Source organism: Lontra canadensis, unplaced genomic scaffold, assembly GCF_010015895.1.
Source record: "Lontra canadensis isolate GAN:19392208 unplaced genomic scaffold, GSC_riverotter_1.0 scaffold20, whole genome shotgun sequence".
NCBI lineage: Eukaryota > Metazoa > Chordata > Mammalia > Carnivora > Mustelidae > Lontra > Lontra canadensis.
In genome coordinates, this window is record NW_022631014.1 from 2,398,406 (window position 1) to 2,423,493 (window position 25,088).

The 25,088-nt window shown below is 39.4% G+C and overlaps 1 protein-coding gene across 1 annotated transcript in view; it reads left to right on the plus strand.

The window, feature by feature from the left end:
* The window catches only part of KCNH8 (potassium voltage-gated channel subfamily H member 8), a 391,780-nt gene that overhangs the window by 115,800 nt on the left and 250,892 nt on the right, over window positions 1-25,088 (plus strand). Inside the window, exon 2 of the mRNA XM_032860933.1 lies at window positions 16,842-17,075. Coding sequence (XP_032716824.1) covers window positions 16,842-17,075 — 234 coding nt within the window. The remainder of the gene's footprint in view (window positions 1-16,841; window positions 17,076-25,088) is intronic.

Sequence of the window (25,088 nt, forward strand, 5' to 3'; positions counted from 1 at the left end):
AAAAAAAAAAAAAAAAAGACACAAAGGAGAAAGAGAAAAGAATATAAGCATACCACTGAAGAAAGTCATCAAACTACAAAAAAAGAGCAAAAGAGAATAAATAGAGGAACTACAAAAATAGCCAGAAAACATGTAACAAAATGACAATAAGTACACACACGCTTATGTATTTTACCCATAACTACTTTAAATATATATGCTGACATTAGTTTTGCTAGTCAGAGATGTAAAAAATCCAGACCTTTTCCCATCCATTAGTTCAACCAAATGCAGAAAAGCTGTCCCAGGGTCTCAAATGACTGACATAGCTCTAGATTCCACAACTAAGTTGCAAGGCAGAAATGAGGAGTAAGAGAAAGTAAAAGGGCACAATGGCCTGGATGGTCAGAACAGTTCTTTTGGGGCGCCTGGGTGGCTCAGGGGGTTAAGACTCTGCCTTCAGCTCGGGGCATGATCTCAGGGTCCTGGGATCGAGCCCTGCAGTGGGCTCTCTGCTCGGCAGGAAGCCTGCTTCCCCCCTCTCTCTGCCTGCCTCTCTGCCTACTTGTGATCTCTTGCTCTCTCTGTTAAATAAATAAATAAATAAATAAATATCTTAAGAAAAAGAGCAGTTCTCTTTTCATATCTTACTGGATATCTTCAAACTGATTTATCCAAATGTCTCATTGGACAGAACGTACTAACTTGGCCATGTAATGACAAGTGAATAAAACCAGTTTCACCCATTATATGATTATTCATGATTGTTTAATGTGTAACCAGCAAAAATTTTTAGAAACTAGTTTAAAATCATTACCAGTATTACCAACTGAGAAGGGCTGAATGATGGCCAATATTTTTATTTCTTCTCTGGTTTCCTGATGCTTTCCAGTATGGCCAATTAGCTTGATGATGAAAGGATACATTTATAGTAAAGATAAATTCATTTGAACTAACTTCGGAATAACATCAATTTATCTAGCACCTTATCTCACATATCTGCTCTTAACCAAGGCAGGGAAATGGGGTGGAAGTCATACTGGTAGCTTCAAGGTCATTCTTCTCCGTAGAGTGTACAGTGTCACAGCGAACATCTTCTCCGGAGTCTCCTGACTCAAAAAATGATTATATTGATTCATTTAAAAATCTGTACTCCAAATCATATTTAGAACATGGAATGTACTTAGCATTGACCTTGTGATTAGTTTGCCTACTCTCATGACCTGTTCGGTTCTCCTTCCACCTGATGGGCCCCTCTTTGTACTCTTGTTTGATGGCTTCTCCTGAATTTTCCAACCTTTCGATGTTGACATTTCCTGTCCTTAGTGTCCAGACCTCATCTTTGCTTTGCTTATACTCATTTTCTGAATGAGCTCATTCCTGCCAAGTCCACATTTATATCTTTGGTATGGATATCTTCTTCAAACTTCAGACTCATTTATTCAGCCTCCTACTTCACATCTTCTCTGGGAAGCCTAATGGGCTTCTTAATATTAGCATATGTAGACCAAACTCTTGAAATCTCTCAAATCTGCAGGGTTCCTTTTTTTACCCCTTCTCATAAAATGCGCCTCTACCCTTCTAGTCTCTAATTCAGAATCACTGGCATCACTTCTTGATTCTTTTTTTCCTCTCCCATTCCAATTGAATCCATTGGCGAATGCTTTCAGCTATTCTTAAAGATGCCTCAGGTCTAGCCTCTTCTCACCACAGCCATTGCTACCAGCCTGGTCTAAATCATCTCTTTTTAAATAGACTCTTGGGATAGCCTCTGACTGTTCTCAGTCTGGTCCATGTTCTCCCACGGTCTATTCTATACAAAATAGACAGAATGGTCCTTTCATTATAGAGGTCAGAATAAAGTTACCCCTTGACATGAACCCAGGCCATCCCATTACACTCAGCAAAATCTAGAGCCCTTACCGAGGCTTATTCTCCTTCAATTATCTGGAAGGCTCGCCCACACTACCTCTGTGACCTCATCTCCACCAAGATTCTCCTTGATCACTGTGTTCCATCCCCTGGACTCTATCTGCTATTCCACAAACCTACCAAGCATATTCCCATCTCAGTGTCTTTGAACTTGTTCTTTCTTCTGCCTGAAAGTACTTTATGTATCCACATGGATCACCCTTTATTTCCCTTAGATCTCCCTTCAAAAGTTACTTTATCAGGGAAGTTTTCCTGATAATGGTAATTTAAATTACACTAATGAAAAAAATTCTCACTCATCATTCCCAATTCTCCCACCTTGCTGTGTTTTGCTTTCATAGCTTTTGTCACCATCTCACGTTTCCTTCCATATTTCCCTCCCTCCCTCCCTGCCTCCCTCCCTCCCTCTTTTCCTTCCTTCCTTCCTTCCCCTTTTTCCTTCCTTCCTTCCTCCCTCTCTCCCTCTCTCCTTTCTTCCCTCAATACTTAGCACAATGCCTGGCACATATGTGATTAATAAATATTTGTTGAATGAATGATGAATGTATCCCCCGAATTAGAATACAATATAAATTATTTTCCTGAATCAAAAATCAATACAGTTTTTAACTGATCTGAGTGTCAAGTCCCAGAGAGGGAAATATTTGAAAATAATTAAGGAAATAATAAAGTTATGATTTATTGAGTAATGTCTTCCACCCCCAGGCATCAGGTTAGGTATTTTATGTGAAGGAAAAATCACCTTCTCTTTCACAAGAGGAAGACTTTAAAGTTCAGAAAAGTTAGTTTATCTCCTCCTCAAAAGTAAAATGTGGCAGAATTTGGCTCTGGCTCTAAGTGTATACTAGTACCTCATGCAAACCCTTTCCTGAAAGTGCAGAAGAATTTTATTTTATTTTATTTATTTATTTTTTAAAGATTTTATTTATTTATTTGACAGAGAGAGATCACAAGTAGTCAGAGAGCCAGGCAGAGAAAAGAGGGAAGCAAGCTCCCCACTGAGCAGAGAGCCCGATGCAGGGCTCAATCTCAGGATGCGGAGATCCTGACCTGAGCCGAAGGCAGAGGCTTAACCCACTGAGCCACCCAGGCGCCCTTGCAGAAGAATTTTAGTTTGAGACATTCTGTGTTGTTTTAAGATGCTTCTTTTACTAGAGTCTAATATTCACGGTCTTTTTCTTTTTGTCTGTCTTTACTCTTTTCTTCTTTCCTTCATTCCTTCCTTCTTTCCTTCCTTCCTTTGATTCATAACATTAAAATTAAAATTGTATAGTGTTTTAAGTCATTTATTACAGTCACTAAATTCTAGTCACTGTTGACACATACTTCTGTACCTATAATTCATTGAACCACCATGTGTCTGAGATAGAAAGGATCTTGGATATGAGCCCCCTCACTTTCCATATGAGATAAGTAAGGCCCAGAAAGAGGAAGTGACTTGGACATGTTCACACAGTTTATTACTGAGAGAGCTAGAATCCAATTTTAAGATATCTGGTATATAGACTAATGTTCATCCAAAGTGTAAAATGTCAACTAGATATGTTATATGTATACCACCTCACGACTTAGGTCTAAAAGGTGTTTCATATAAAATCTAAACATCAACAGAAATGAGATTTCTTCTGAAAAGACAGTTTTCTATGTTTAGGTGACCTCCATAGTATCAGGACAGCAGAACCCAGACATACTGGTACCATTTCACTGAGGAAGAAAATGTCAGAGTGAGCGTATGTGCGCACATGCCTGCGTATCTTAGATAACGTTCATTTGGAAAAAAAATATACACCCACATAGCATGTTTGATGATAGGATATACAATAAGACAGATAATTTCCTTATGGAGTTTATAGTTTTGTAAGTGTTTGTAGTTTTTGTGTGTAGTCAGTTTGAGTGTGAGTGGTTAATAAATCATAAACAAAGAGGTGTGTTGAAATATCATTAAAAGTGGTAATACTCAGGATGCCTGGGTGGCTCAGTCAATTAAGTGTCTGCCTTACTGCGCAGGCCATGATCCTGGGGTCCTGGGATCGAGTCCCATGTCGGGATACTTGCTCAGTGGGGAGCCTGCTTCTCCCTCTGCCTGCTATTCCCTCTGCTTGTGCCAGCTCTTTCTCCCTCTGACATAATAAATAAATAAAATCTTAAAAAAAAAAGTAATACTCTTAAAGGAGAAAGAAGTTACAGTAATAGAGAATAATGGGGGGTGATTTATTTAGATAAGGTGGTCAGGAAAAAATCTTCTGAAAAGTGGACAATTTAATTGAGACCTAAAGATGAATCATTGGGAGAGGAAATGCATGAGCAAAAAGCCTGAAGGCAGGAAGGAGCTGGGAAGACCATCCTTTTTTCTTTGTTTGCTTAAAGATTTATTTCTTTATTTTAGAGAGACACAGAGAGAGTGCATGTGAACAGGGGGAGGGGCAGAGGGAGAGAATCTCAGACAGACTCCCTGCTGAGCTTGCGGCTCCATGGGGGGACTTGATCCCAGGACCCATGAGACCATGACCTGAGCAAAAACCAAGATGCTCCACCAACTGAGCCACCCAGATGCCACTGGAAAGAGCTGAGAAGAACAGCTCTGATATTCTTAAATGTCAGATACCAGGAAAAGAGTAAGTGAAATCTTAGTAGCATATTATAGACCATGGTAGAGGGTGTTTGAGTTTCATTCCACTGCAGTGGAAGTCCTTTAAAGATGTTAAAATGGTAGAGGGGCACCTGGGTGGCTCAGTGGGTTAAAGCCTCTGCCTTCAGCTCAGGTCATGATCCCAGAGTCCTGGGATTGAGCCCCGCATCGGGCTCTCTGCTCAGCGGGGAGCCTGCTTCTCCCTCTCTCCCTACTTGTGATCTCTGTCAAATAAATAAATAAAATTTAAAAAAAAATGGTAGAGTGGCAGGGCACCTGGGTGGCTTTGTTAAGCCTCTGACTCTTTTTGGCTTAGGTCACGATCTCAGGTTTGTGAGATTGAGCTCCCTCTCAGGCTCTGCCCTGACCATGGAGCCTGCTTAAGATTCTCTCTTGCTCTGTTCCTCAACCTCCCTTTTAAAAAATAAAACAAAATGGGAGAATGGTAGGCAAAATTTGCCTTACAAAGAGTATTCTAGGTAGTAAGACCAAGAGTAGGTGTTACAACTATATGTGGATAGGTCAGTGCCTTTCGCTGGTTCATGAAACAGTGGTGTCCCATCATTGGGGCACTCGGGCAACCACAAGATAGGATATTGTGGAGGAAGATTAAAGGATTATGGGCTGGGCATTAGGTGATATATTGACCTGCATAATCCTCCCCAAACTTTGAGCTTCTTTAGTTTTATGCACTGAGTTCGTTAATGAAAGTCTCTCTAGGAATTACAGAAATCTGTAAAATCAAAGGCATTATGATATAGAATGGAATCCTACACCTTAAAGATTGAGTATGTACTCATCTGCAAAGGGGATACCACCTTCTCAAATTGGAGTTAGGGTATATAATCAGAACCTCCATCCATTAGGCAGAATGTCTCAATTTTTTGTGTAATAAACCAAACCCAGTGGTTTGGTTTAAAATGCAGATCCTAGGCTCCCATACCTTGGAGGTTCTAATTTAATAGACCCCCAGGTCTGTGAAACTGCAACCTTAAGAAGTAAACTAGAAGATTTCCATGGACCAGGTGAAACAGGGCTGAACTTGGAGAAGCACTGGACTTGGTGACAGGGAACCCTTATTCAGATCGTAACTTTACTCTCCTCTGCCTGTCCTCAGTGCACCGAGATCAGGAATATTGTAGCCCTAAGGATATTTTAACGTGCCGTGGAGCATTTTTAGGTTATTCAGCCTTTCTGAGCAGAAGTCCCTCCATCTCTAATGACACTGACAGTAAGATGCTCTTGTGAGGGTCAGATATTTAAAATGCAAAACGTCTGGCCAGAGTGCCTGGCATATCACAGCTGTTTAATAAACAGCAGCTCTTATCTGCTTTATTTCTGCCTGTCTAGTTTATTCACTGCCTCCTTTCTGTTCCTCTCTGTTTCCCAAAGCAGAGGCAACATTCACCTTTGTTGGTTTGCTTCTCAGTTTTTGCCATCTTCCCCTAGCCGCCACCTCCTCTACAAATTCTCAGAGATCTGTCTCTAGCAAGTATCACCTTAATTAAAGTTTCGCACTGTCTCTGCCTTATTACAAAGACACTAGAATAAATGTACTATTATTACGGCCGTGGACTGTCTGCAACTATCAGATTAGTTTACTCTTGTGTTTCCTGCTATTTAACAACAATCATCTCTTGCAAACCGCTCGTCTTTCCTGTTTAATCTAACATGAGGACTGTGAAGCCGAGAAGATTATGCAGTAGACAGAGGAGGTTCTGGAAAGTGCTACCAAATTATGAAAAACATTTGAATTGCATTAGCTCCCACAGAATATAAACATCTCCCCTTGAATGGGGAGAGAGAAGCCAGTCCATCCTGGGGCACTGGACATACTCATCTATTTGGTGTGTCTTCAAAAATTCAAAATTAAAAGGCCTTTAAGTGTAAAAAATAACAAAATATGGCTGATTTAATCACTTTTAAAAAACATTTATGTATGTTTGAAGTAAAGATCCTGTTCCAGTCTGTTTGAAATGAAAAGGAAATATTCTTTGAATTAAACATAATTGCGAGCAAACTAGGTTGCGCTAGGAGATAACCAGGGGACAAGTTAAATTAAATATTTTGGGAATCTGGGTATTCATAGAATATGGCTGGTTTCATTTGCTGGGTTCCATGTAGTCTGTTCTGCCTTTCAATAGGATAAATGAGATGCTAAAATAAATAAGTTTGTCAGAACAAAAATATTGTCACGGGGTCTTACTGTGTCTTTAAACAAACTGCTAAGAAAACTTGTACAAATGTGTAAAATTTAAACCACGATTAGCTACATATTTGGTAATTTACATTTATTTAAGAGAATAAAATTATACTAAATGAGAATTGGGCCAGAAAATTCAGGCCCCACGACTACCAAGGCAGAAAACTTACCCAGTTTTTTGTTTTGTTTTGTTTTGTTTTTTGTTTTTAAATTTTTTCCCCCACAGTCAGTTTTCATCCAGCTGCCTTACCCTTCTTCTGGGGGGAGTTGGCAGTGTTGAATCATACGGTGTGTATGTTCAAAAGGGGGAAAGAATGAACACTGAGCTTTCTCTTCCTGTGCTCTTAGCAAAAGCAGGGAAAAGACTTGTTCTTCCCAGGAGGCTCACCCAAGGTTCATAATTGATTTTGGGGAGGGAGGTAGGGTGGGACAAGAGTTACAAATATGCAAATGAAGAGATGATGATATGCAAATTAAGATAGAATAGATACGCAAATGCAGAGATGTTTACTACAGACCTAGGTCTTTTCACTAGGCCCGATTTGGAACTGGTTAGCCTCCCTTCTTCACTAGGGTAGTGGCCCAAATGCAGCATCCTGGGTTAGAAAATAAGAAAGTAGCTTCTTAATGACTCTAAAGAGTCCCTAATGATTCCAAAGTGCTTAATTCATGTTGTTCACCTGGTAGTTTTCTTTACTAAGTAGAAGTGCCTTATAATGTCTTCATTTTATATTTAGGGGAAAGGGCTTTGTTGAACATCATTTAACTGACTGTTTTTGCTTAATTGATTTTCTAATAGAAGATGAAATTGTCTATTTCTGCTTACCAAAGACTGTACTAAAAGTAGCACGTCAGGATGAAAAATGGGAGCACAGGACGAGTTGTTAGGGACCAAACTAGTTTTATCTTTAAAACAAAGAGGGTGGTAATAAATGATCCCTGCTACTTGATAAACACAAGAGATTGAGCTAAACGACATTGACTTCTTTTGGTATGCTTTCTTAAGAGCTTATAGGCTACATGTTTATTTTAGTCATGTTTTTAATAATTGCCAAGCATCTACTGTACTCCAGGCGCTGTTCTAGAAGTTATGACTACATTAATGAACACATAAACCAAACCCCCGTTCCTTGGCGTGTACATCCCAATGGCAGAGTATAGATAGTAATACTAATTTTTTTTTAAAGTAAACCAATGATGTGGAAAGACCATTTTGTCTAAAAGGTGAACTCTGTAAGACAAAGACCTAGAGAAAAGTAAGGCACATTTTAACATTATTTCAAATGTGTTTGTAGGGAATCAATTGTGGATAAAACACGATATACATTTTATTATTGTCTGTGAGGTTTGCTGAAGTTTCTCCCTCATTCATTTTACTTTTGATAAATCCTTTCACCTTGTAATGGGTCAGAATCATTGTTTTTCAAAATTAAACTCATTTCCTGAACTCTTAAGAGACATACGCCTGAGAATTAATATAGCTCAATACTGAAGCTCACACCACTGAAAAAGTGGAATTTGTAAAATTTAGTGATTCTGCTATTTACCAACTTATGATAAAAGGTGTACTAAATTTGGGACACCTGGGTGGCTCAGTGGATTAAGCCTCCGCCTTTGGTTCCGGTCATGGTCTCAGGGTCCTGGGGTCGACCCCTGCATCGGGCTCTCTGCCTAGCGGGGAGCCTGCTTCCTCCTCTCTCTGCCTGCCTCTCTGCCTATTTGTGATTTCTCTCTTTGTGTCAAATAAATAAATAAAATCATTAAAAAAAAAAGTGTACTAAATTTGCCTAACATGTATTTGTCTTAAAGAGCTTTTATCTTTATGGAAATTTCAGTATTTATTTATCTAGACTTTTTTAAACTTCATCAAGTTTACCACCTATCTTTAACTGAGTTGTTTTTATTCAGCCATTAAATGAATGGTGAAATAAACTTTAAGAAGATACTTTTGAATAGGTGTTACATGCATATGGTACAAAATTCACAATTTAAAAAGGGTACGTACAATGAGAAAGAAATTTTGTTTTATTTTGGTTTGTTTTCTGTTTTTATCCTGAGCCACCTAGGTGCCCTCCCTCAGTGCTTTACTGTCACTAGGCTCTTGGCTACCTCTCCAGTGATATTCTAAAAGAGCTTCTCCACTAGGAATGTGCATATGAATCTGGATAAGGTACAGACTGTAATTTAGGGGATCTGGGGTGAGGCTTGAGAGTCCACATTTCCCAGAAGTTCCCAGCTGAGGCTGATGTTGCTGGCCTAGGAGTGCACTCTCAGTGGCAAGATGGAAAAGCACGTTTGTTTATATTTGTCTGTGTGTTTGTTTCTTTACTGGACTGAGAAAAGCAAGATACTCTCATGGACAGATACAGCTTATGGCTTTCTACTACAGCTTCAGCACTAGACTTCTAGCTTTGAGCTTTGCTTTGTGACAGTGTTCCTCTCGTTTTTGTCTGTCTGGCATGATAATTCATACAGTTTTTTTTAGAAAAAATCAAATCATAAATAAATAAAGGTACTAATATGACCATCTGAAGCATGCGACTAGGTGATGCATAGTTGGCAAGGACCATGAGAATTCCTCTTTGCAAATTTTTCATCTGCTTTTTTTTTCTTTTAAATAAGGTTAGAAAAGTCCCCAATCTAAGCAACCTCCAAATTTGGGTACCAGGCACACTGAGGATTTCAGCTTGCAACTGGTACCATCAATCTAATAAAGATGCCATCATACTTGGAAATGATACAATTAAGCTGCTTGAAATCAATATAAAGTGCAAAGATGGCTTAAATATTTTAAAGTCAGAGACATTCATATTCTACCCGCCTGAATAAAGTATTCTGTCGATATGACCGTGATCAGTATCATGAGGGGTACTGATGTTGTCTTTCTTGGACCTGTATGTAAATGTTATTCAGAGAGCATGGGAGCAACTCCTAAATGAAGGTTAAAAGTTCATGTTTGTTTCTTGTTCTCTGTAAGAATGTGAGGATTCAAATTTACCCATCTGCTTTGTCTGCAGAATATGCTCATAGAGTACTCACTAGCACGATGAAAGATTTGGTTTTAAAAGAGAACCAATACCAGAAGCACATTTCAGAAATAGATTTGGACCATCAGAGTCTCTCTTTCTGTGTCATGAGCAGAAAGAACCAAGGAATACAGGTTCCTTCTTGACGTCAAGTATCACCGACTTTGGTTTGAGCAATTCCAGGAATCTGCCATAATGAAGAATTTTTAGTCTGGATACTGAGATGGTTGTCTTGAAGTATTTGAGGCCTCTGAGACAGATTAATTTGGATCTGCCTAATCCTTTTGATCATGTACTAATCTATGATGTAGAAATGTTGGGGTTTATACCAATTGGTCAAGAAAGAATTCTTGAGATGTCTTCGGTGCAAAAAGATGGTTTTATTAAAGCTCTGGGGCAGGACACATGGGCAGAGAAAGAGGCACTGGGGTTGTGATGGGTGACTGGTTATATACTTTCAAGTTGGAACAGGGTTAGGGACAGTACAAACCTCCAAAGTATTTTGGGAACAAGGTTTTTAGGACCCGGAGGGGGCTAGCTATTGTTAGGAAAATATTGTTTTATTATTGCTTAGTAAAAACTCAGTCATGAGACCCTTCAGATGGACCATAAGCTTCGAGAATGATTGCTAACATATCTTGTTGGGAAGGGTAGGGATAAAGGAAATTTCCAAAGGAAATTCTATATGTTACAGAAGACATACAGGATTCCAGGGATCGGGATAATACGGGCAAATAAAAAAAGCAAAAGTTTGCCTTTTGCCCTTAATAAAGTATTGACATTGAGGCAGCTGAGCTCCCAGAGGTGAGTAAGGGACAGGTGGGTCTAGATAGGGAGAGATAGGCAGGGGGCTGTAGGATTAGATTTACAGAAATCTCCAAAATGCTGAGGTGTAAGGAAACCAGAGGTAAGGGAACAAACCAGACCACCATGCCCTAGATGTGTGTGAAGGGGTGTCTTTTTTATGACAGTCACCTATGATGAACAAAGAATAGCCAGACCCAAAAAAGAACTAAGCCATTAAAGATGTTATCACCAGTCCTGTCTTAAGCCAAGACATCACAAGAATGATAAGCTCTCTGGTCAGTTCTAAATAAAAGACTGTCAGTGGTGGCCCATGTTGGCAACCCTGTCGGGACCCCTCTCTCGCTCAAGAGCTTTTTCTGTATCTTCCTTTAATAAAACTCTATCACTTTATTCACTCCGCTTTGTCTGCGAAATTCATTCTTTGACTGTGAGAAAAGAACCTCGCTCTCCCGCTTCAGAGGAAGGTCACTCTACCTGTTTCAAGGACTTGTCAGTGGGCTGTAGGCAGTAGGGAAATTTAATTCTTTCTTTTGTCTTTGTTTCCCACATTAGTCTACCTTGAGTCGTGAGTCTCAACCATACGTTCTGTTGAGGTGTGCTAAATGGTATGCACAGAGTCACAGAAAACAAACAGCACACCTTCCTGAAGTTTCAAATGAGTTAAACATTTGGCAGGACCATATTAAAACAAATCAAAAACATTCAAACATGAATATACAACACAGTAGAAGACAAAATTTTGATAGATTTTATGAAACATGTTCAAAAACAATATAGAACTAAGATCAGTGCCCCCAGGTCCCTTGGAATACAAATTTATGGCTTCAGCCAGTGGAGGGATATTTTAATGACAGAGTTTTAGAAGGACTCTGATCTACACTGAAAGGCATGAGGAGATCAGAAACCTGATCTGTTGAATCGCAGCTACAGTTCTTTGCGTCTGGAGTGAGCCTGTGCAAAATATTTTGGAACCAAGAAAGTTCCTGTCATGTTTTTGAAATACTGACTTTCTGAAGGAAATGAGGTGACATAGAGGTTGCTGATAGACACAGGCTGGTTTGGGAGATGTCATCAATGAACTTTTCTTTAAAGCTGAACTTGACATTTTATTAACTTATTTATTTATTGGTGAGTTGATACATGTCAATGATCTTGTAATAAATGATCTCTGTAGAGAAAATAAACTATTGGTTTGGGCTGTTCACAGAGCAGAAGAGGTAAAAATTTTTTAGAATCCATTTTTCTAGAATTAGCTTTAACCTATTTTCTAGAATGACTTTTCTAGATTAACCATTCCTGCTGGAAGTAGAGAACAAATCACTTCTTTACAGAAGGAATGCAGTATAGAGTAAACAGAGAACTGGTTTTAATCCCTAGCTTCACACCTTGGGCTGGAAACTAAAGTTCTGCAGTCCTCAGTGTTCTCAGGAAAATAGGGACACATATAAAGATGAAAAGAGTAGTGGTTTGACTTTACCTTTTCTTTTTTTTCTTCTTTATCTTTCCATTTCTTCCACCATTCCCACAGAGCCTGGGAATTTGACAAGAATAGTACATCTCCATTTGAGTGGAAAATGGTGCAATATTTTGGGAAGTCTGACCAAAGGACCAGGGTCTCTCCTAACCCCGAGATTGCCTCTGATGATCTACAGAAGCTTTTTGCTAAGGAAGCATAGAGAAAGAATCAACTGCCTCAAGTGTAAACACATTTAGATCCTACTGTTTACTGGCACTTCAAAACTGAATTTGCACAAAAAGATGACCTAGAAACAAGCAGGGAAAAGCTGTGTGGCATTTAGATGCATATCACATATGTGTAATTGATTCCTTAAAAGGTTAAATACTCGTAGCATCTGTATGGATAGTGATATACCCATGATGGGTTCATAATCATTATGGCAATGGCTTTGTTTTACATAATTCTAAAGTAAATGTCATGTTGCTTTGGAGATTCCAGGACTGGTATTCAGAAAAACACGTGTTTCCAAGTAGATAGCTGGGTAAGAGGAGCTACTCTTTCCCACACAGAAGGACTATTCATGTAGCTCGCACACTAGGCTTTATGAGGCACCGACTGCCACTAAATTCTCTTTGGAATTGAAATGCAATTACATATCGAGGACAAGTGCTAAATATAAACAGAAAGGCCAAATACATGACTTTTTTTTTTTTTTTTTGCTTTGTTTTTGCAGTATATTTGCAGGAAGAATTAAATACCCCAAACACACTATAATCCTCAATTAAAACACACAGTTCAGGCAATCTGGTGACTCCTTTAGCTTTTTTCAAAAGCTTATTGTAGCTCAGGAAGAGCTGGTCTCTTCTTATGTAAACAATTATAAGGATGTTAAGGAAATTGATAAAAGAACCAACTCACTAAGAAATACGTAGAAGGAAATACTAAAATATATGTCATAAAATCAGGGAAAAATAGGCAGTATGTTGTGTGAGGATACTTATAAAAGTGGTAAAAACTATATGAATGGGAATGGTTATCACAAAAATTCAAGTTTTGGGGCGCCTGGGTGGCTCAGTGGGTTAAGCCGCTGCCTTCGGCTCAGGTCATGATCTCAGGGTCCTGGGATCGAGCCCCGCGTCGGGCTCTCTGCTCAGGGGGGAGCCTGCTTCCTCCTCTCTCTCTGCCTGCCTCTCTGCCTGATTCGTGATCTCTCTCTGTCAAATAAATAAATAAAATCTTTAAAAAAAAAGAAATTCAAGTTTTGTGTTTCTTCTTTGGGGAAGGAGGGAAATAAAATCTGCATACTGGATGTATGATCTGTGGCGGATGTTTATTGATGATTTAATTATTGCATAATTTTTTAGCTAAGTTATAGTTCTTAATTTGTAAGAATGGAAAAGGCAAAATAACATAATGGAGAAAAGCACAAATTAAGTTGGTAAAAATGATAAAAAGTAAAATTTATTGAGCTCAGGTTGATTGACATATCTTCATATTATACTTTTTTTTTTTTTTTTTTGAAGGTAGGGGTTAGCAGGAGAGGGAAAGAGAAAATCCCAAGCAGGCTCCATGCCCAGCGCAGAACCCCATGCTCTCATGACCCTGAGTTCATGACCTGAACAGAAATCAAGAGTCTGACACGTAACTGACTGAGCCACGCAGGCACTCCTTCATATTGTACTTTTCAAAAATTTAAATACATGGCATGTGCAAGACACAACTAAAATACATCCCTAGAAGGGTTGAAAATAAAGCAAGATGAGAAAGGGTATAGCAGACAAACACTTATACAAGAAAACTACTGTAGCCCTTTAAATAATGGGAAAACTGGACCTGAGGACAAAATGCTGTGTCATTTATTCTCGTCTCCAATGACTGCTTCTCCACCCTCTGCCTGTTCCATCCAGGCATCTGCTTCTGACCTTCCAGGACTTTTGCTAAATCACCTTCACCTATTTCTTACTCCAAGCTCACCATTTTCAAACTTTAGAACCTTGAATCTCTCAACTCTAGTAGTACATACTCTCTGTGTATCATTGATTTAGTACAAAAGCGTAAGCTGTGTTTTAGTGTTATTGATAGTCATGCATTTCTTTAATTAAATTGTAGTAATATAGAGCTAGAGACTATACCTTTTTCATCTTTTTTTTTTTTTAAGATTTTATTTATGGGGCACCTGGGTGGCTCAGTTTATTTGACAGAGAGAGATCACAAGTAGGCAGAGAGGCAGGCAGAGGGGGGGGGGGGATGCAGACTCCCTGCTGAGCAGAAAACCTGATGCGGGGCTCGATCCCAGGGCTCTAAGATCATGACCCGAGCTGAAGGCAGCCGCTTAACCCACTGAGCCACCCAGGCGCCCCCTTCTTCATCTTTTAACAACCACTCTCACCTCACCCTAGGACCTGCCATATGGTAGAATCAAGTCACCTGGCATATAGTAGAATGTCAATAAACATGTCAGCAGTCGACTGAAAAATGGTTTCTGAAAATGCATTAAAAGCTCCTTCAGGATGTTTGAGTACTTTGCCTGTGCGATGTATTTGCATTTTCTAAACAATCTCTCCACCACAGTTTTAGAAAGGGAAGAGGAAGGGAAATTGTGGTTAAAGAGGGATCCATCTATGGATCTATGGTAAAGACCATAACCCAGTAGGAGGATGCCTACATCTGGACCTCACTGGGAACTCGTGCAGGTGCATTACTGATTTTCAAGGGCAAAGACTGCATGCAAAAACTATTTGTCTCTACACCTGGAACAAAGTCCAACATGTAGTCCACAGTCAATAAATGCTTATGCAAAGTGTGGCAGAATTAAATATTGGTCTCGGATAATTTAATTCACTCCCATGGCTTCAAAATAACAGGCCATCAAAGGCTTCCCAATGTAGAGCTTTAGCTCTGGCTTTTCTCCACAGGGAGGGGGGTGACTGGGAGGGCAGACCAGCAAGCCCAACTCAGGCAGCATGTAGATGGGAGCACTAGAACTGGCATTCTGGGCTCAGGGGTTGGTTGGAGCAAAGCTGGATGGAGTGGATTTGGTTCAGTCAGCTGATAGACAACTATGGAAACGTGAAACAGATGTTTTAAAAATGGATGAGGAAGCCCACGGAAGAGATTGCAGTGCTTGACCTACTGGCCTTTGGAAAGTATCTAGAATTCCTCCTTTCTCATAGCATGTAAGACAGGCTGTCTACTGCAAACTTTTTTTTTTTTTTAAATACTGTTTCTTTGAATAGGCAATATATAAAGCGTTTAGTATAACATTCAAAGGGTATAGTAGGTGTATGGTAAAAATAAGTGTGCCTACCACTTTACCTAAAGTCACTCTCTCTAAAGATAGCTACAGTTGCTAAGTTATTCCACTTATTTTTAGGTACACACAAGTATTTCATATTTGGATACACATATACATGTTCATGTGTGTTTATTTATTTTCAGACAAATAGTTCATCTAATAACATATTGAATCTTGTTTTTTTCATTTAACAACTTATACTGCGGTTCTTTCCATTTTTACTTGTGTTATTTTAAAAATCCCAGCCTCTGATACCTGATACAGTGTCCAACATTTGTTTTATGAGAGAATGAATGAATGATTTAATAATAGTCCCTAATTCATTCTGAACCTAAAGTCTCCTACGAACAGGTTTTTATAAATGCCTTCTCTGACAGCCCATCTCCAATATGCATCTTTTTGCTTATAAATATCATACCCAAACCTCAAAATTGGTATCAAAAGAAATTCACCCAGCAGGAACATTCCCTGAATATTGCTTCTCACACTGTCCCCCTGGAGTTCTCTCCAAGCACCTAATACTCTGCTATTTTTGATTGTCCTCTGATTCTTACTTGTTAACATAATAACCTCTGATTCTTACTTGTTAACATAATAACCATAACGTCTGGCTGGCTCAGTCAGTTAAGCATCTGCCTCTGGCTCAGGTCATCATCCCAGAGTCCTGGGATTGAGTCCTGTGTCTGGCTCCCTACTCATCAGGTTCCCTCTATCTCCTTCTTCTTCTCACTCTTGTTCTCTCTCACTATCTGTCTCTCTCTCTTAAAAAAATAAATAAACAAACAAAATCTTAGAAAAATAATAACCATAAAGGTGTGACTAACACTCAACAATTTTTATTGAATACTTATTTGTACCAGAGATTTCACTAAGCACCTTATGTACATTTCTCATTAATTCCAGCAACATACCTTTCTCTCCCTTAGTGGGCAGATTCCAAGCTGGGGTCCTCTGTTACTTCTAGGGTCCCTATATGACCTCAGCTGCCATAGCAGTAAAACCCTCTTCTCCTATCCTTTATTACCTTTCTTTCCTTCCCTTTCTCAATTCCCCACTTGCTTACTTCCTGAAGTTATCTGCCCAGTAAATGTCTTACACTTGAATCTCCGTTCAGGGTCTGCCTTTAGCGAAATCAAACCTAAGGAAACAGGAGGTTAGTGTGTGAATAACTTGTTCAAGTTTATGTATACATCAAGTGGCAGATTCAAGGTTTGAACCTGAAGCCATGCCCAAAAGTGTCCTACCTGGACTGCCAGCTGGGGAATAAGTGCCTCGAAGCAGACCAATGAATACTGTATTCCTTCTGTAGTGTGTTTCAAAATGCAAGCCAAAGTCAGAGCTTACTACACACTTCCGCGGCTCCGTGTTTTGGAGTGTCTTCCCACCCTAGCACATCAGGACATGCACTGTTAGCTAAGTACACAAGCTCATAATTTGTTACTGAAACTGATGGAAAAGAAAGAGTTCCTCACACTGGTGTGGTGGCTGAGTGTCTCCTTGTCATTTTACAGATAGCAACTTCATCCTTGCGAATGCCCAGGTGGCTAAGGGGTTCCCCATAGTCTACTGTTCTGATGGCTTCTGTGAGCTCGCTGGATTCGCCCGGACCGAAGTCATGCAGAAGAGTTGCAGCTGCAAATTCTTATTTGGAGTTGAAACCAATGAACAGCTGATGCTTCAAATAGAAAAGTCACTGGAGGAGAAAACGGAATTCAAAGGAGAAATTATGTTCTACAAGAAGAATGGTGAGTGGCTTTCTTAGACGGGTGCTCCTCGGGCAGTTGTGAAGGGTCACCTTCCTTCAACTCAGTAATGAATCCATCACTCCCATTAGGGTTAATGGCATTTCACATAAATATACAGACTGTTACTGAAGTTCCACAAGTGACTCAGGCAGTAGCCTGGTTTTCAGCCATTAGCTGCATAAACTGCTTGAAAGTTTAGCATTAGAATTCTAACTGTTCAGTGTTAATATATTAACTGAGTGAATGTATGTTAAAAGAAGTTGTGTTACAATGTTACTAGGTCATTCTTAAAATGCATATTAGATATGATAGTTGTTCATGTATTATTAATAGATGATCTTATCCAGGATATTCTCCAAATTGTATGCCTTTAAGAACCACATCTCAACCTCAGTCATTAAGGCAGAGGCTCAGGTGTTCATGGGCAGAGAAGGAAATTAATTTAAAGGGCAACAGCATAGGCATTTTCTCCTCCAGTTCCCTGGCCACAGAGCCTTTCTCACTACTTTTTTAAAGACAAAAATAAGAGACACACGGTGTAATTCAGGGTGGGAGTAAATTTGCCTGGACTCAAAGCTGCCACTGAGGAAATACGAAGTGTTTTCTTGTGGCTGCAGTTTTGTGACACTTTTCAAATGAAAGAAGATGTAAGGATGGGTTTGGAATCTGCAGTACTGGAATGCTATGTAGGAACTGGTTTCATTATCTCATGGGCCCTGGTAGTTGGGATGAATCCAAGAGGCATTATATTGAGGAACCACTAAATCAAAATTAGAACAGATTTGTCATTTTCAGTTTCTAAAATTCTATCTCTTTTTCTAATAGTTTTTCTAAAATAACATTGCTGTCTGAGATTTATCTGTGCTCATGGCTACCAAGCTAGAGATCAGACTTCCCAACCTATTTTGCAGTTGGGCTGCACGTGTGACAAAGTTTTGTCATATTTGTCGATGATATGCAAGAGAATGACTTACATAACTCTTAGGAAAAATCCCTAAAAAAATACAGTTGTTTGCCCTATAATTTCTCTTCCTTTCCCATTATGTTGTGGACTGAATTGTGTGTCCTCAAAATTCACATTAGAAGCTCTAACACACACTGTGACTATATTCAGAGAGAGGGTCTTTAAAGAGGTAATTAGGGTTAAATGAGATCATAAAGGTGGGACCCACCCCCCCATCCAATATGACTAGTGTCCTTATAAAAAGAAGAGACACCAACGATACGGCATACAGAGGAAAGGTTATGTCAAGACAGTGAGAAGGCAGCCGTCCACAGGCCAAGGAGAGAGGCCTCAAGAAATAAACAACCCTATCAGCACCCTGACCTCCATTTTCAGCCTCCAGAATTGTGAGAAAATAAATTTCTGTGGCTACACCCCATCTGTGGTGTTCCATTAGGGCAGCCCTAGCAAAGCAGTACATGTGGGTCAGAATGTTCAGGTGAAGCCACAAAGGCAGCTTCAACCATTTGTCAAGGGTGACACCATAGAGGAGTGCAGAGCAATAATATGGAAGGAGCCTGGGTCTTGTTACAGATCCATCCTCCTCACCCCAGACAAAAGCAAGTACATTCTCATCTTGTTGGAATAATTTCACTTTGGGGTCTTTTTGTCACGACATCCAAGTTGCGTTCTAACTTAGGTTTTCTCAACTTTGGCACTATTGACGTTGTGGGTTGGTAATTATTTGTTTTGGGAGGCTCTCCTGAGTGTTGCAGATGATTATAGCACTTCAGGCCTCTGTGTTTTGCTCTCAGTACTCAGTTTTGGGGTCACTGTCAGGAAGAGGAATAGGAGCCTGAACATGGGAACTACATCTTCTTTTATAACTTATTTGTCTTTGGAGGACAGTCTTTGACCATGTAAATTTTGGATACATGGTAGTATGAACTAATGGAGAAGAGCATTCTGGGAGGGATGGACTATCTAAGGCTTTCACATTAGAAACATAGTTCAGACCTTTGTATCCTTCCCAGTGTCAATAGATAAGGCCTTTGTGGCAAATATGATAAAATAAAAGGACTTCAGCTTTGTGTAATTATACCACAGTCACTAAAGAGCGCCTGAAATAGAAGAAAATAGGAGATGCCGCAGAGAATGCAGACTGGTTGGGAGTGATAAAACCATCATCAGTGGAACAAAGTGAAAAGGGATGTCCTTTGTCTAAATTATCTGCTGACTGCAGACTTGTCCTTCTCAAACAGGCACCTTGTACAGGTGATTCCAAATCCATCCGAGTGTCTTCCCAGATATCCAAATGTGGCAACACTGAGAAAGGTTTAGGCCAAGGAGGGGAATCTAGATGGGAAACCCAAAGGATGGAGACTTTAGAGGCCAGAAAAGTAGAAAATATGGAGCACATTGTGGGAGTCAACACCTAAAAGAATTTCCTGAGCCCAGGGTTTTATAAGATGTTTGCAGACTTTTAGACCTCTTTGGGTGGAAATCATTAAAGGCACCAGTCCCCTCTAAACCAATCAATTTGGATATTTGCCTGACATTTTGAGCCAATAAATTGATCCAGTTACAAGTGATTGAAAACTGCTGCCTCTTCTATGATAATCAGGCTGTATTTTAGCTATTTTTATATCTCTCTCCACATACAACAGTGAATCTTTGATGGCACAGCCTATGCCTTACTTGGGTCCACATGTCCAGTGTGTAGAGCTTGAGTTCAGGGCAGTGTCCAACAAACGTTAGTTTCACAGTAAGTGCTTGCTGATTGGAATTGAAATTGATCATCTGAGGGACCTATGGATACTTCAGAGGATGTCTGGATTTCTGATTATTTTTAATAATAAATATATGCCCTCAAGGGTCTTCCCTCAATAGAAGGGAGAAAATGCCTTGGTAGAAGGCATTTTCTCCTAATTTACTTTAGAAAAGAGATGCTTGTTTCTATTCTTTCTAGATACATTTTAACCATTTGCTATTGAGCTTCTTTGCCCACCAGCACCTCAATGCTTGTCTTGTTCTCCTGACCTCATGGGAAAAGGCTGCTCTTTCTCTTCCTTCCCTGGCCTGTAATTCTGATATCCAGACCCGAGGCTGGTGATGTGCAGCAGAACACTCTAAATGTTCAGGGCATCTGTTGGGACTTGACACACTAATATCAGGATGGCAAATATGGCTGTTCGCTGAATTCAGAGGAAAATCAAAGGAGGACATTCTCACTGGCAGAACCCCAACTCCTAGTCATGTTTTCAGTCTATAAGTCTCCCTCCTTTCCCTCTCTACCCCACCCTAAAGACAGCCCCTTCCTTCATACTTCACAGGCTGAACACCCCTATCCTCTTCAGGAAAACTTTATTGTCTACACCCTGGAGGGTCTGTTTTCCTCTTTTGACTAGGGAAAAGGGTGGGACATAGCATTCTCCAGAAGAATTCATGCCCCAATGCAGAGTAATTCAGCCCAAATTAAAATAAAACCATAAAGGGATTTGGAAGAATAGTTCACATCTGATCCCTTTTCTTACCTCTGCTCCAACATTATGCGTCCTTCTCTCTGAGTTACTCTGATTTCTTCTAGATAATTAAGAGAAAACAGACATATAAAGATCTATATGTAGACACACACACAGCCCTTCTAAAATATAGTTATTAAAGAGAATATAATCTTTTAAAAAGTCAATAATGATGACAACTATAAGAATAATAATGACTAACACTTAAGCAATATTTACTGTGTATTAAGCACTTTCTCACATATTTAACTTTTATTTATATTAGTCCATTTAATCCTGGAACAATTTTTTTTTTAATTCAAATTTTAATTTTAACTTAAACAATGAAATATTGGTTTTATTTATTTGTTTATTTATTTGAGAGAGAGAGAAAGAGAGAGCAGGAGCAGGGGGGAGAGGCAGAGGGAGAAGCAGACTCCCTGCTCAGCCAGGAGCCTGAAATGGGGCTGGATCACAGGACCTGGAGTTCGTGACCTGAGCCGAAGGCAGACTCTTAATCATCTGAGCCACCCAGGTGCCCCTGCAATATTGGTTTCTGGAGTAGAATTCAGTGATTCATCATTCACATACAACATCTAGCACTCATCACATCAAGTGCCTTCTTTATTTTTTTCTCTTTAATGATTTAATTAATTTACTTGAGAGAGAAAAAGCAAGCAGGAGGAGGAGCAGAGGGAGAGGGACAATCTTTTCTTGGTTTCCTGAAGCTTGTTCTCTGAGCCATCTCAGAAAGAGCTCCTGAGAACGGTTTTCCCTGGGTTCTTGAATTTTAATAACAGTGTGCCTTTGGCCTTTAGACTTGTAGATCACTTTGGCTGAGAATTAAACTTTTGGTCCATATTTTCTTCATTTAACTGACTCAGTGATATTATTCCCTTGTATACTGGCATAGAGTATTATTTTACCTTATAAGTGTTGCTATTTAAGTATCTTGGTGTTTTGTCCAGGATGTTCAATGGATTTAAGTTATTTTATTTTGTTTTATTTTTATTGATTTCTTAAAATTTTAGCCCAGTATTTTTAGTGGAGTGTATTTTGGCATAGGCCATGGGCACACCTTTTTGTAAAGGGCCAGATAGTAAATACTATATGTATTGCAGACCATACAGTCTAAGTCTCATGTACTCCTCTCTGTCGTTATAGTATGAAGCAACCCTAGAAAGTATGTAAATGAGTAGGTGGGCCATCTCCTAATACATCTTTATTCACAAAAATAGAAAACGGGTTAGATTTAGCTTTCACACATGTCGTATTCTGTCTTCCAGACTCTAGCTTTTTGGCTAAGTTTTTTAATGGTAGAAAGTTATATCCTCCATCATGGAAGACCATCATGATTAGCTGATGAGCCCCAACCTATATATGTTAATCTTAGCATATCCTTGCTACATAAATCTTATCTTTCAAGACCGTTTTCTTTTTCTTTTAATTTATTTTTTATTTTTAAAAATTTTAATTCCAGTATAGTTAACATAGTGTTATATTTGTCTCAGGTGTATAATATAATGATTCAACAATTCCATTTATCACCCAGTGTTCAGTATAAGTACAATCCTTAATCCCCATCACCTATTTCATCCGTCTCTCCATCCACCTCCCCTCTGGTAACCATTAGTTAGTCCTCCATGGTTAAGAATCTCTTTTGAGGGCACCTGGGTGGCTCAGTGGGTTAAAGCCTCTGCCTTTGGCTCAGGTCATGATCCCAGGGTCCTGGGATCGAGCCCCATATTGGGCTCTCTGCTCAGCGGGGAGCCTGCTTCCTCCTCTCTCTCTCTCTCTCTCTCTGCCTGCCTCTCTGCCTACTTGTGATCTCTGTCTGTAAATAAATAAATAAAATCTTAAAAAAAAAAAAAAAAGAATCTCTTTCTTGGTTTGTCTCTTTCTCTCTCTCTCTCTTTTTTTCCTTTGTTTTGTTTCTTGAATTCCACATACAAGTGAAATTATATGGTATTTGTCTTTCTCTGACCGACTTCTTTTCCTTGGCATTATGCTTTCTAGATCCACCCATGTTGTTGCAAATGGCAAGATTTCATTTGTTCTTTTTAATGGTAGAATAATATTCCATTGTATCAAGCCCATTTTCATATTAAATAGATCCCAGGAAGAAAAGTGCTGGAGGAGAACAAAAACATAAAAAGAAAATTAAAATGGCATAGTTCGTTTTACAAATACAGTATCTTGATGTCTCAGTTTGCTAGGGCTGTCACAACAGAGTACCACAAACCAGCGGCTTAGCCAATAGAAATTTATTGTTTCATCATTCTGGAGGCTGGAAATCTACCATCAAAGGGTCCGTTGAGTTGGTTTTTCTGAGGGCTATGAGAAAGAATTTGTTCCATGCCTCTGCCCTAGCTTCTAGAGGTTTGCTGGCAATCTTCTGTGTTCCTTGCTTGTAGAAGCATCATCCCGATCTCTACTTTCATTCTCACATAGTATTTTCCCTGTGTGAGTGGCTATGTCAAGATTTCCCCATTTATATAAGGACATCTGTCATAGTTGATTAGCACTCACCTTAATGACCTCACTTGAACTTGATTACTTCTGTAAAGACTCTCTCCAAATAAGGTCACATTCTGAGGTAGTAGGGGTTAGGATTCTACCCTCTCTTTTTGAGAAACAAAAGTAAAGCTGAAACACCTGGTTACAGTCACATTAAATATACTACAATTTAAGTGACTTGCCCCAAATTGTAAACTAGTAAACAAAGAAACCAAGCTACAGAAACATCCTCTAACTTCAAGGTTCTCGCCCTGAAGCCACTGACTCTGTGGAAGTAGGGATGGTACCACCTTCCAGGGGCATTTTGCAAATCTCTGGGGATGTTTGACTCAATAATTGGGGTGGGGGACTGCTTTTGCCATTTAGTGGGAAGGAGTCAGGGATGCTAAATGTACTATAATGTATGGATTGGTCTTACAATTGAAGAACTGTCCAGTGTCTAACATGGCTTTCTTTTAAAATTGTTTTTTAGATTTTATTGAGGTATAATTCGTATGCCAAAAATTACACGTATTTAATGTATAAGACTTGATGAGTTTGGACATACACCTATGATACCAGAGTGCAATCAAGATTCTAAATGTGTCCATCACCTCCAAAAATTTCCTTGTGTTCTTTTGTGGCTGGTTTATCTGTGGGAAGAACACTTAACATGAGATCTCTCCTCTATACAAAGTGAAATAAATCAGTCACTGAAGGACAAATACTGCATGATTCTACTTACATGAGGTATCTAAAGTAGTCAAACTCATAGAAGCAGGAAATAAATGGTTGAGGGGAGGAGGAAAAAGGGGGTGGGGATACAGTTTCAGTTTTGCAAGATGAGTAAGTCAGCGAAAACCACTGTATGACACACAGTACCCAAAGTTAACAATACACTACCATGCACTCTATGACTTTCTAATGCCCTGTCAGGTTTTCCAGGAAGTAAAACACTGGTTTCTAATTATCTGAACTTAGAACTTAACACACAGTATTTTGGGCAAGGCTTTCATTTCCCACTGAATTTCCAAGAAGAAAACCATAGTGTAGTGAGGAATGATTAAACTTTATCTTGTTCTGAATTTCACCCATTTTAGAAACCTCTTGTCACTGACTCATAGTACGTGTCGCGGATGCCATGCATCTGCTGGGCTCTGCACGCAGAGCTCTTGCATTCCGGGGAATCTGCGTACGATTCATCCTATTATTCAGTAGCCAAATCCTATCTTCTGTTGCAGCCAGTCACACCTGACCATTTCATACTGCAATGCATATTAGTTTATCAGAGATGACCTCACTTGCATTTTTTGTTAGATTACTATTAATAATACATAATGCTGCTTTTGTGAAAACAGTCTGTATAATCATATTATGATTTTTTCAGTTCTAAATAAAAAAGAGGGAAATACAAGTATTTGTCACAAAAGGAATCTCGAGTCTGATAGCATTTTAGTTTAGTTGTTTTTTTTTTAAGATTTTATTTATTTATTTGACAGAGAGAGACACAGCGAGAGGGGGAATACAAGCAGGGGGAGTGGGTGAGGGAGAAGCAGGCTTCCCACCTAGCAGGGAGCCTGATAAGGGATCAGATCCCAGGACCCTGGGATCATGACCTGAGCCACCCACGCACCCCTGATAGCAGTTTAGGTAACTCTTTTCATTCACAGGGTCACTCATTCCTAGGTCACCTGCAAGATTGGCCATGTATTTCTGTGTATTTTCTGAACTATTGCTTGATGTTTTTCAGTTGACTCTTTTTTCACATTCAGATTGTAAGCAAAAGAAAACTAAATCACTACTCTAAATAAAAAACTGGGATCACTAGCCTCTAAAAGAAGATAACTATAAATAAATATGCAATAAGGGGTGCCTCGTGGCTTAGTCAGTTAAGTGTCCGCCTCTTGGTTTGGGCTCAGGTGGTGATCTCAGGGTTGTGAGATCAAGCCTGGTTTCAGGCTCTATGCTCAGTGGGGAATCTGCTTGACTTTCTTTCTCCCTCTTCCTCTGCCCCCTGCCTCAACTCTCTCACGTGCACATGTACCTGTGCTTTCTCTGAAAGAAATAAATCTT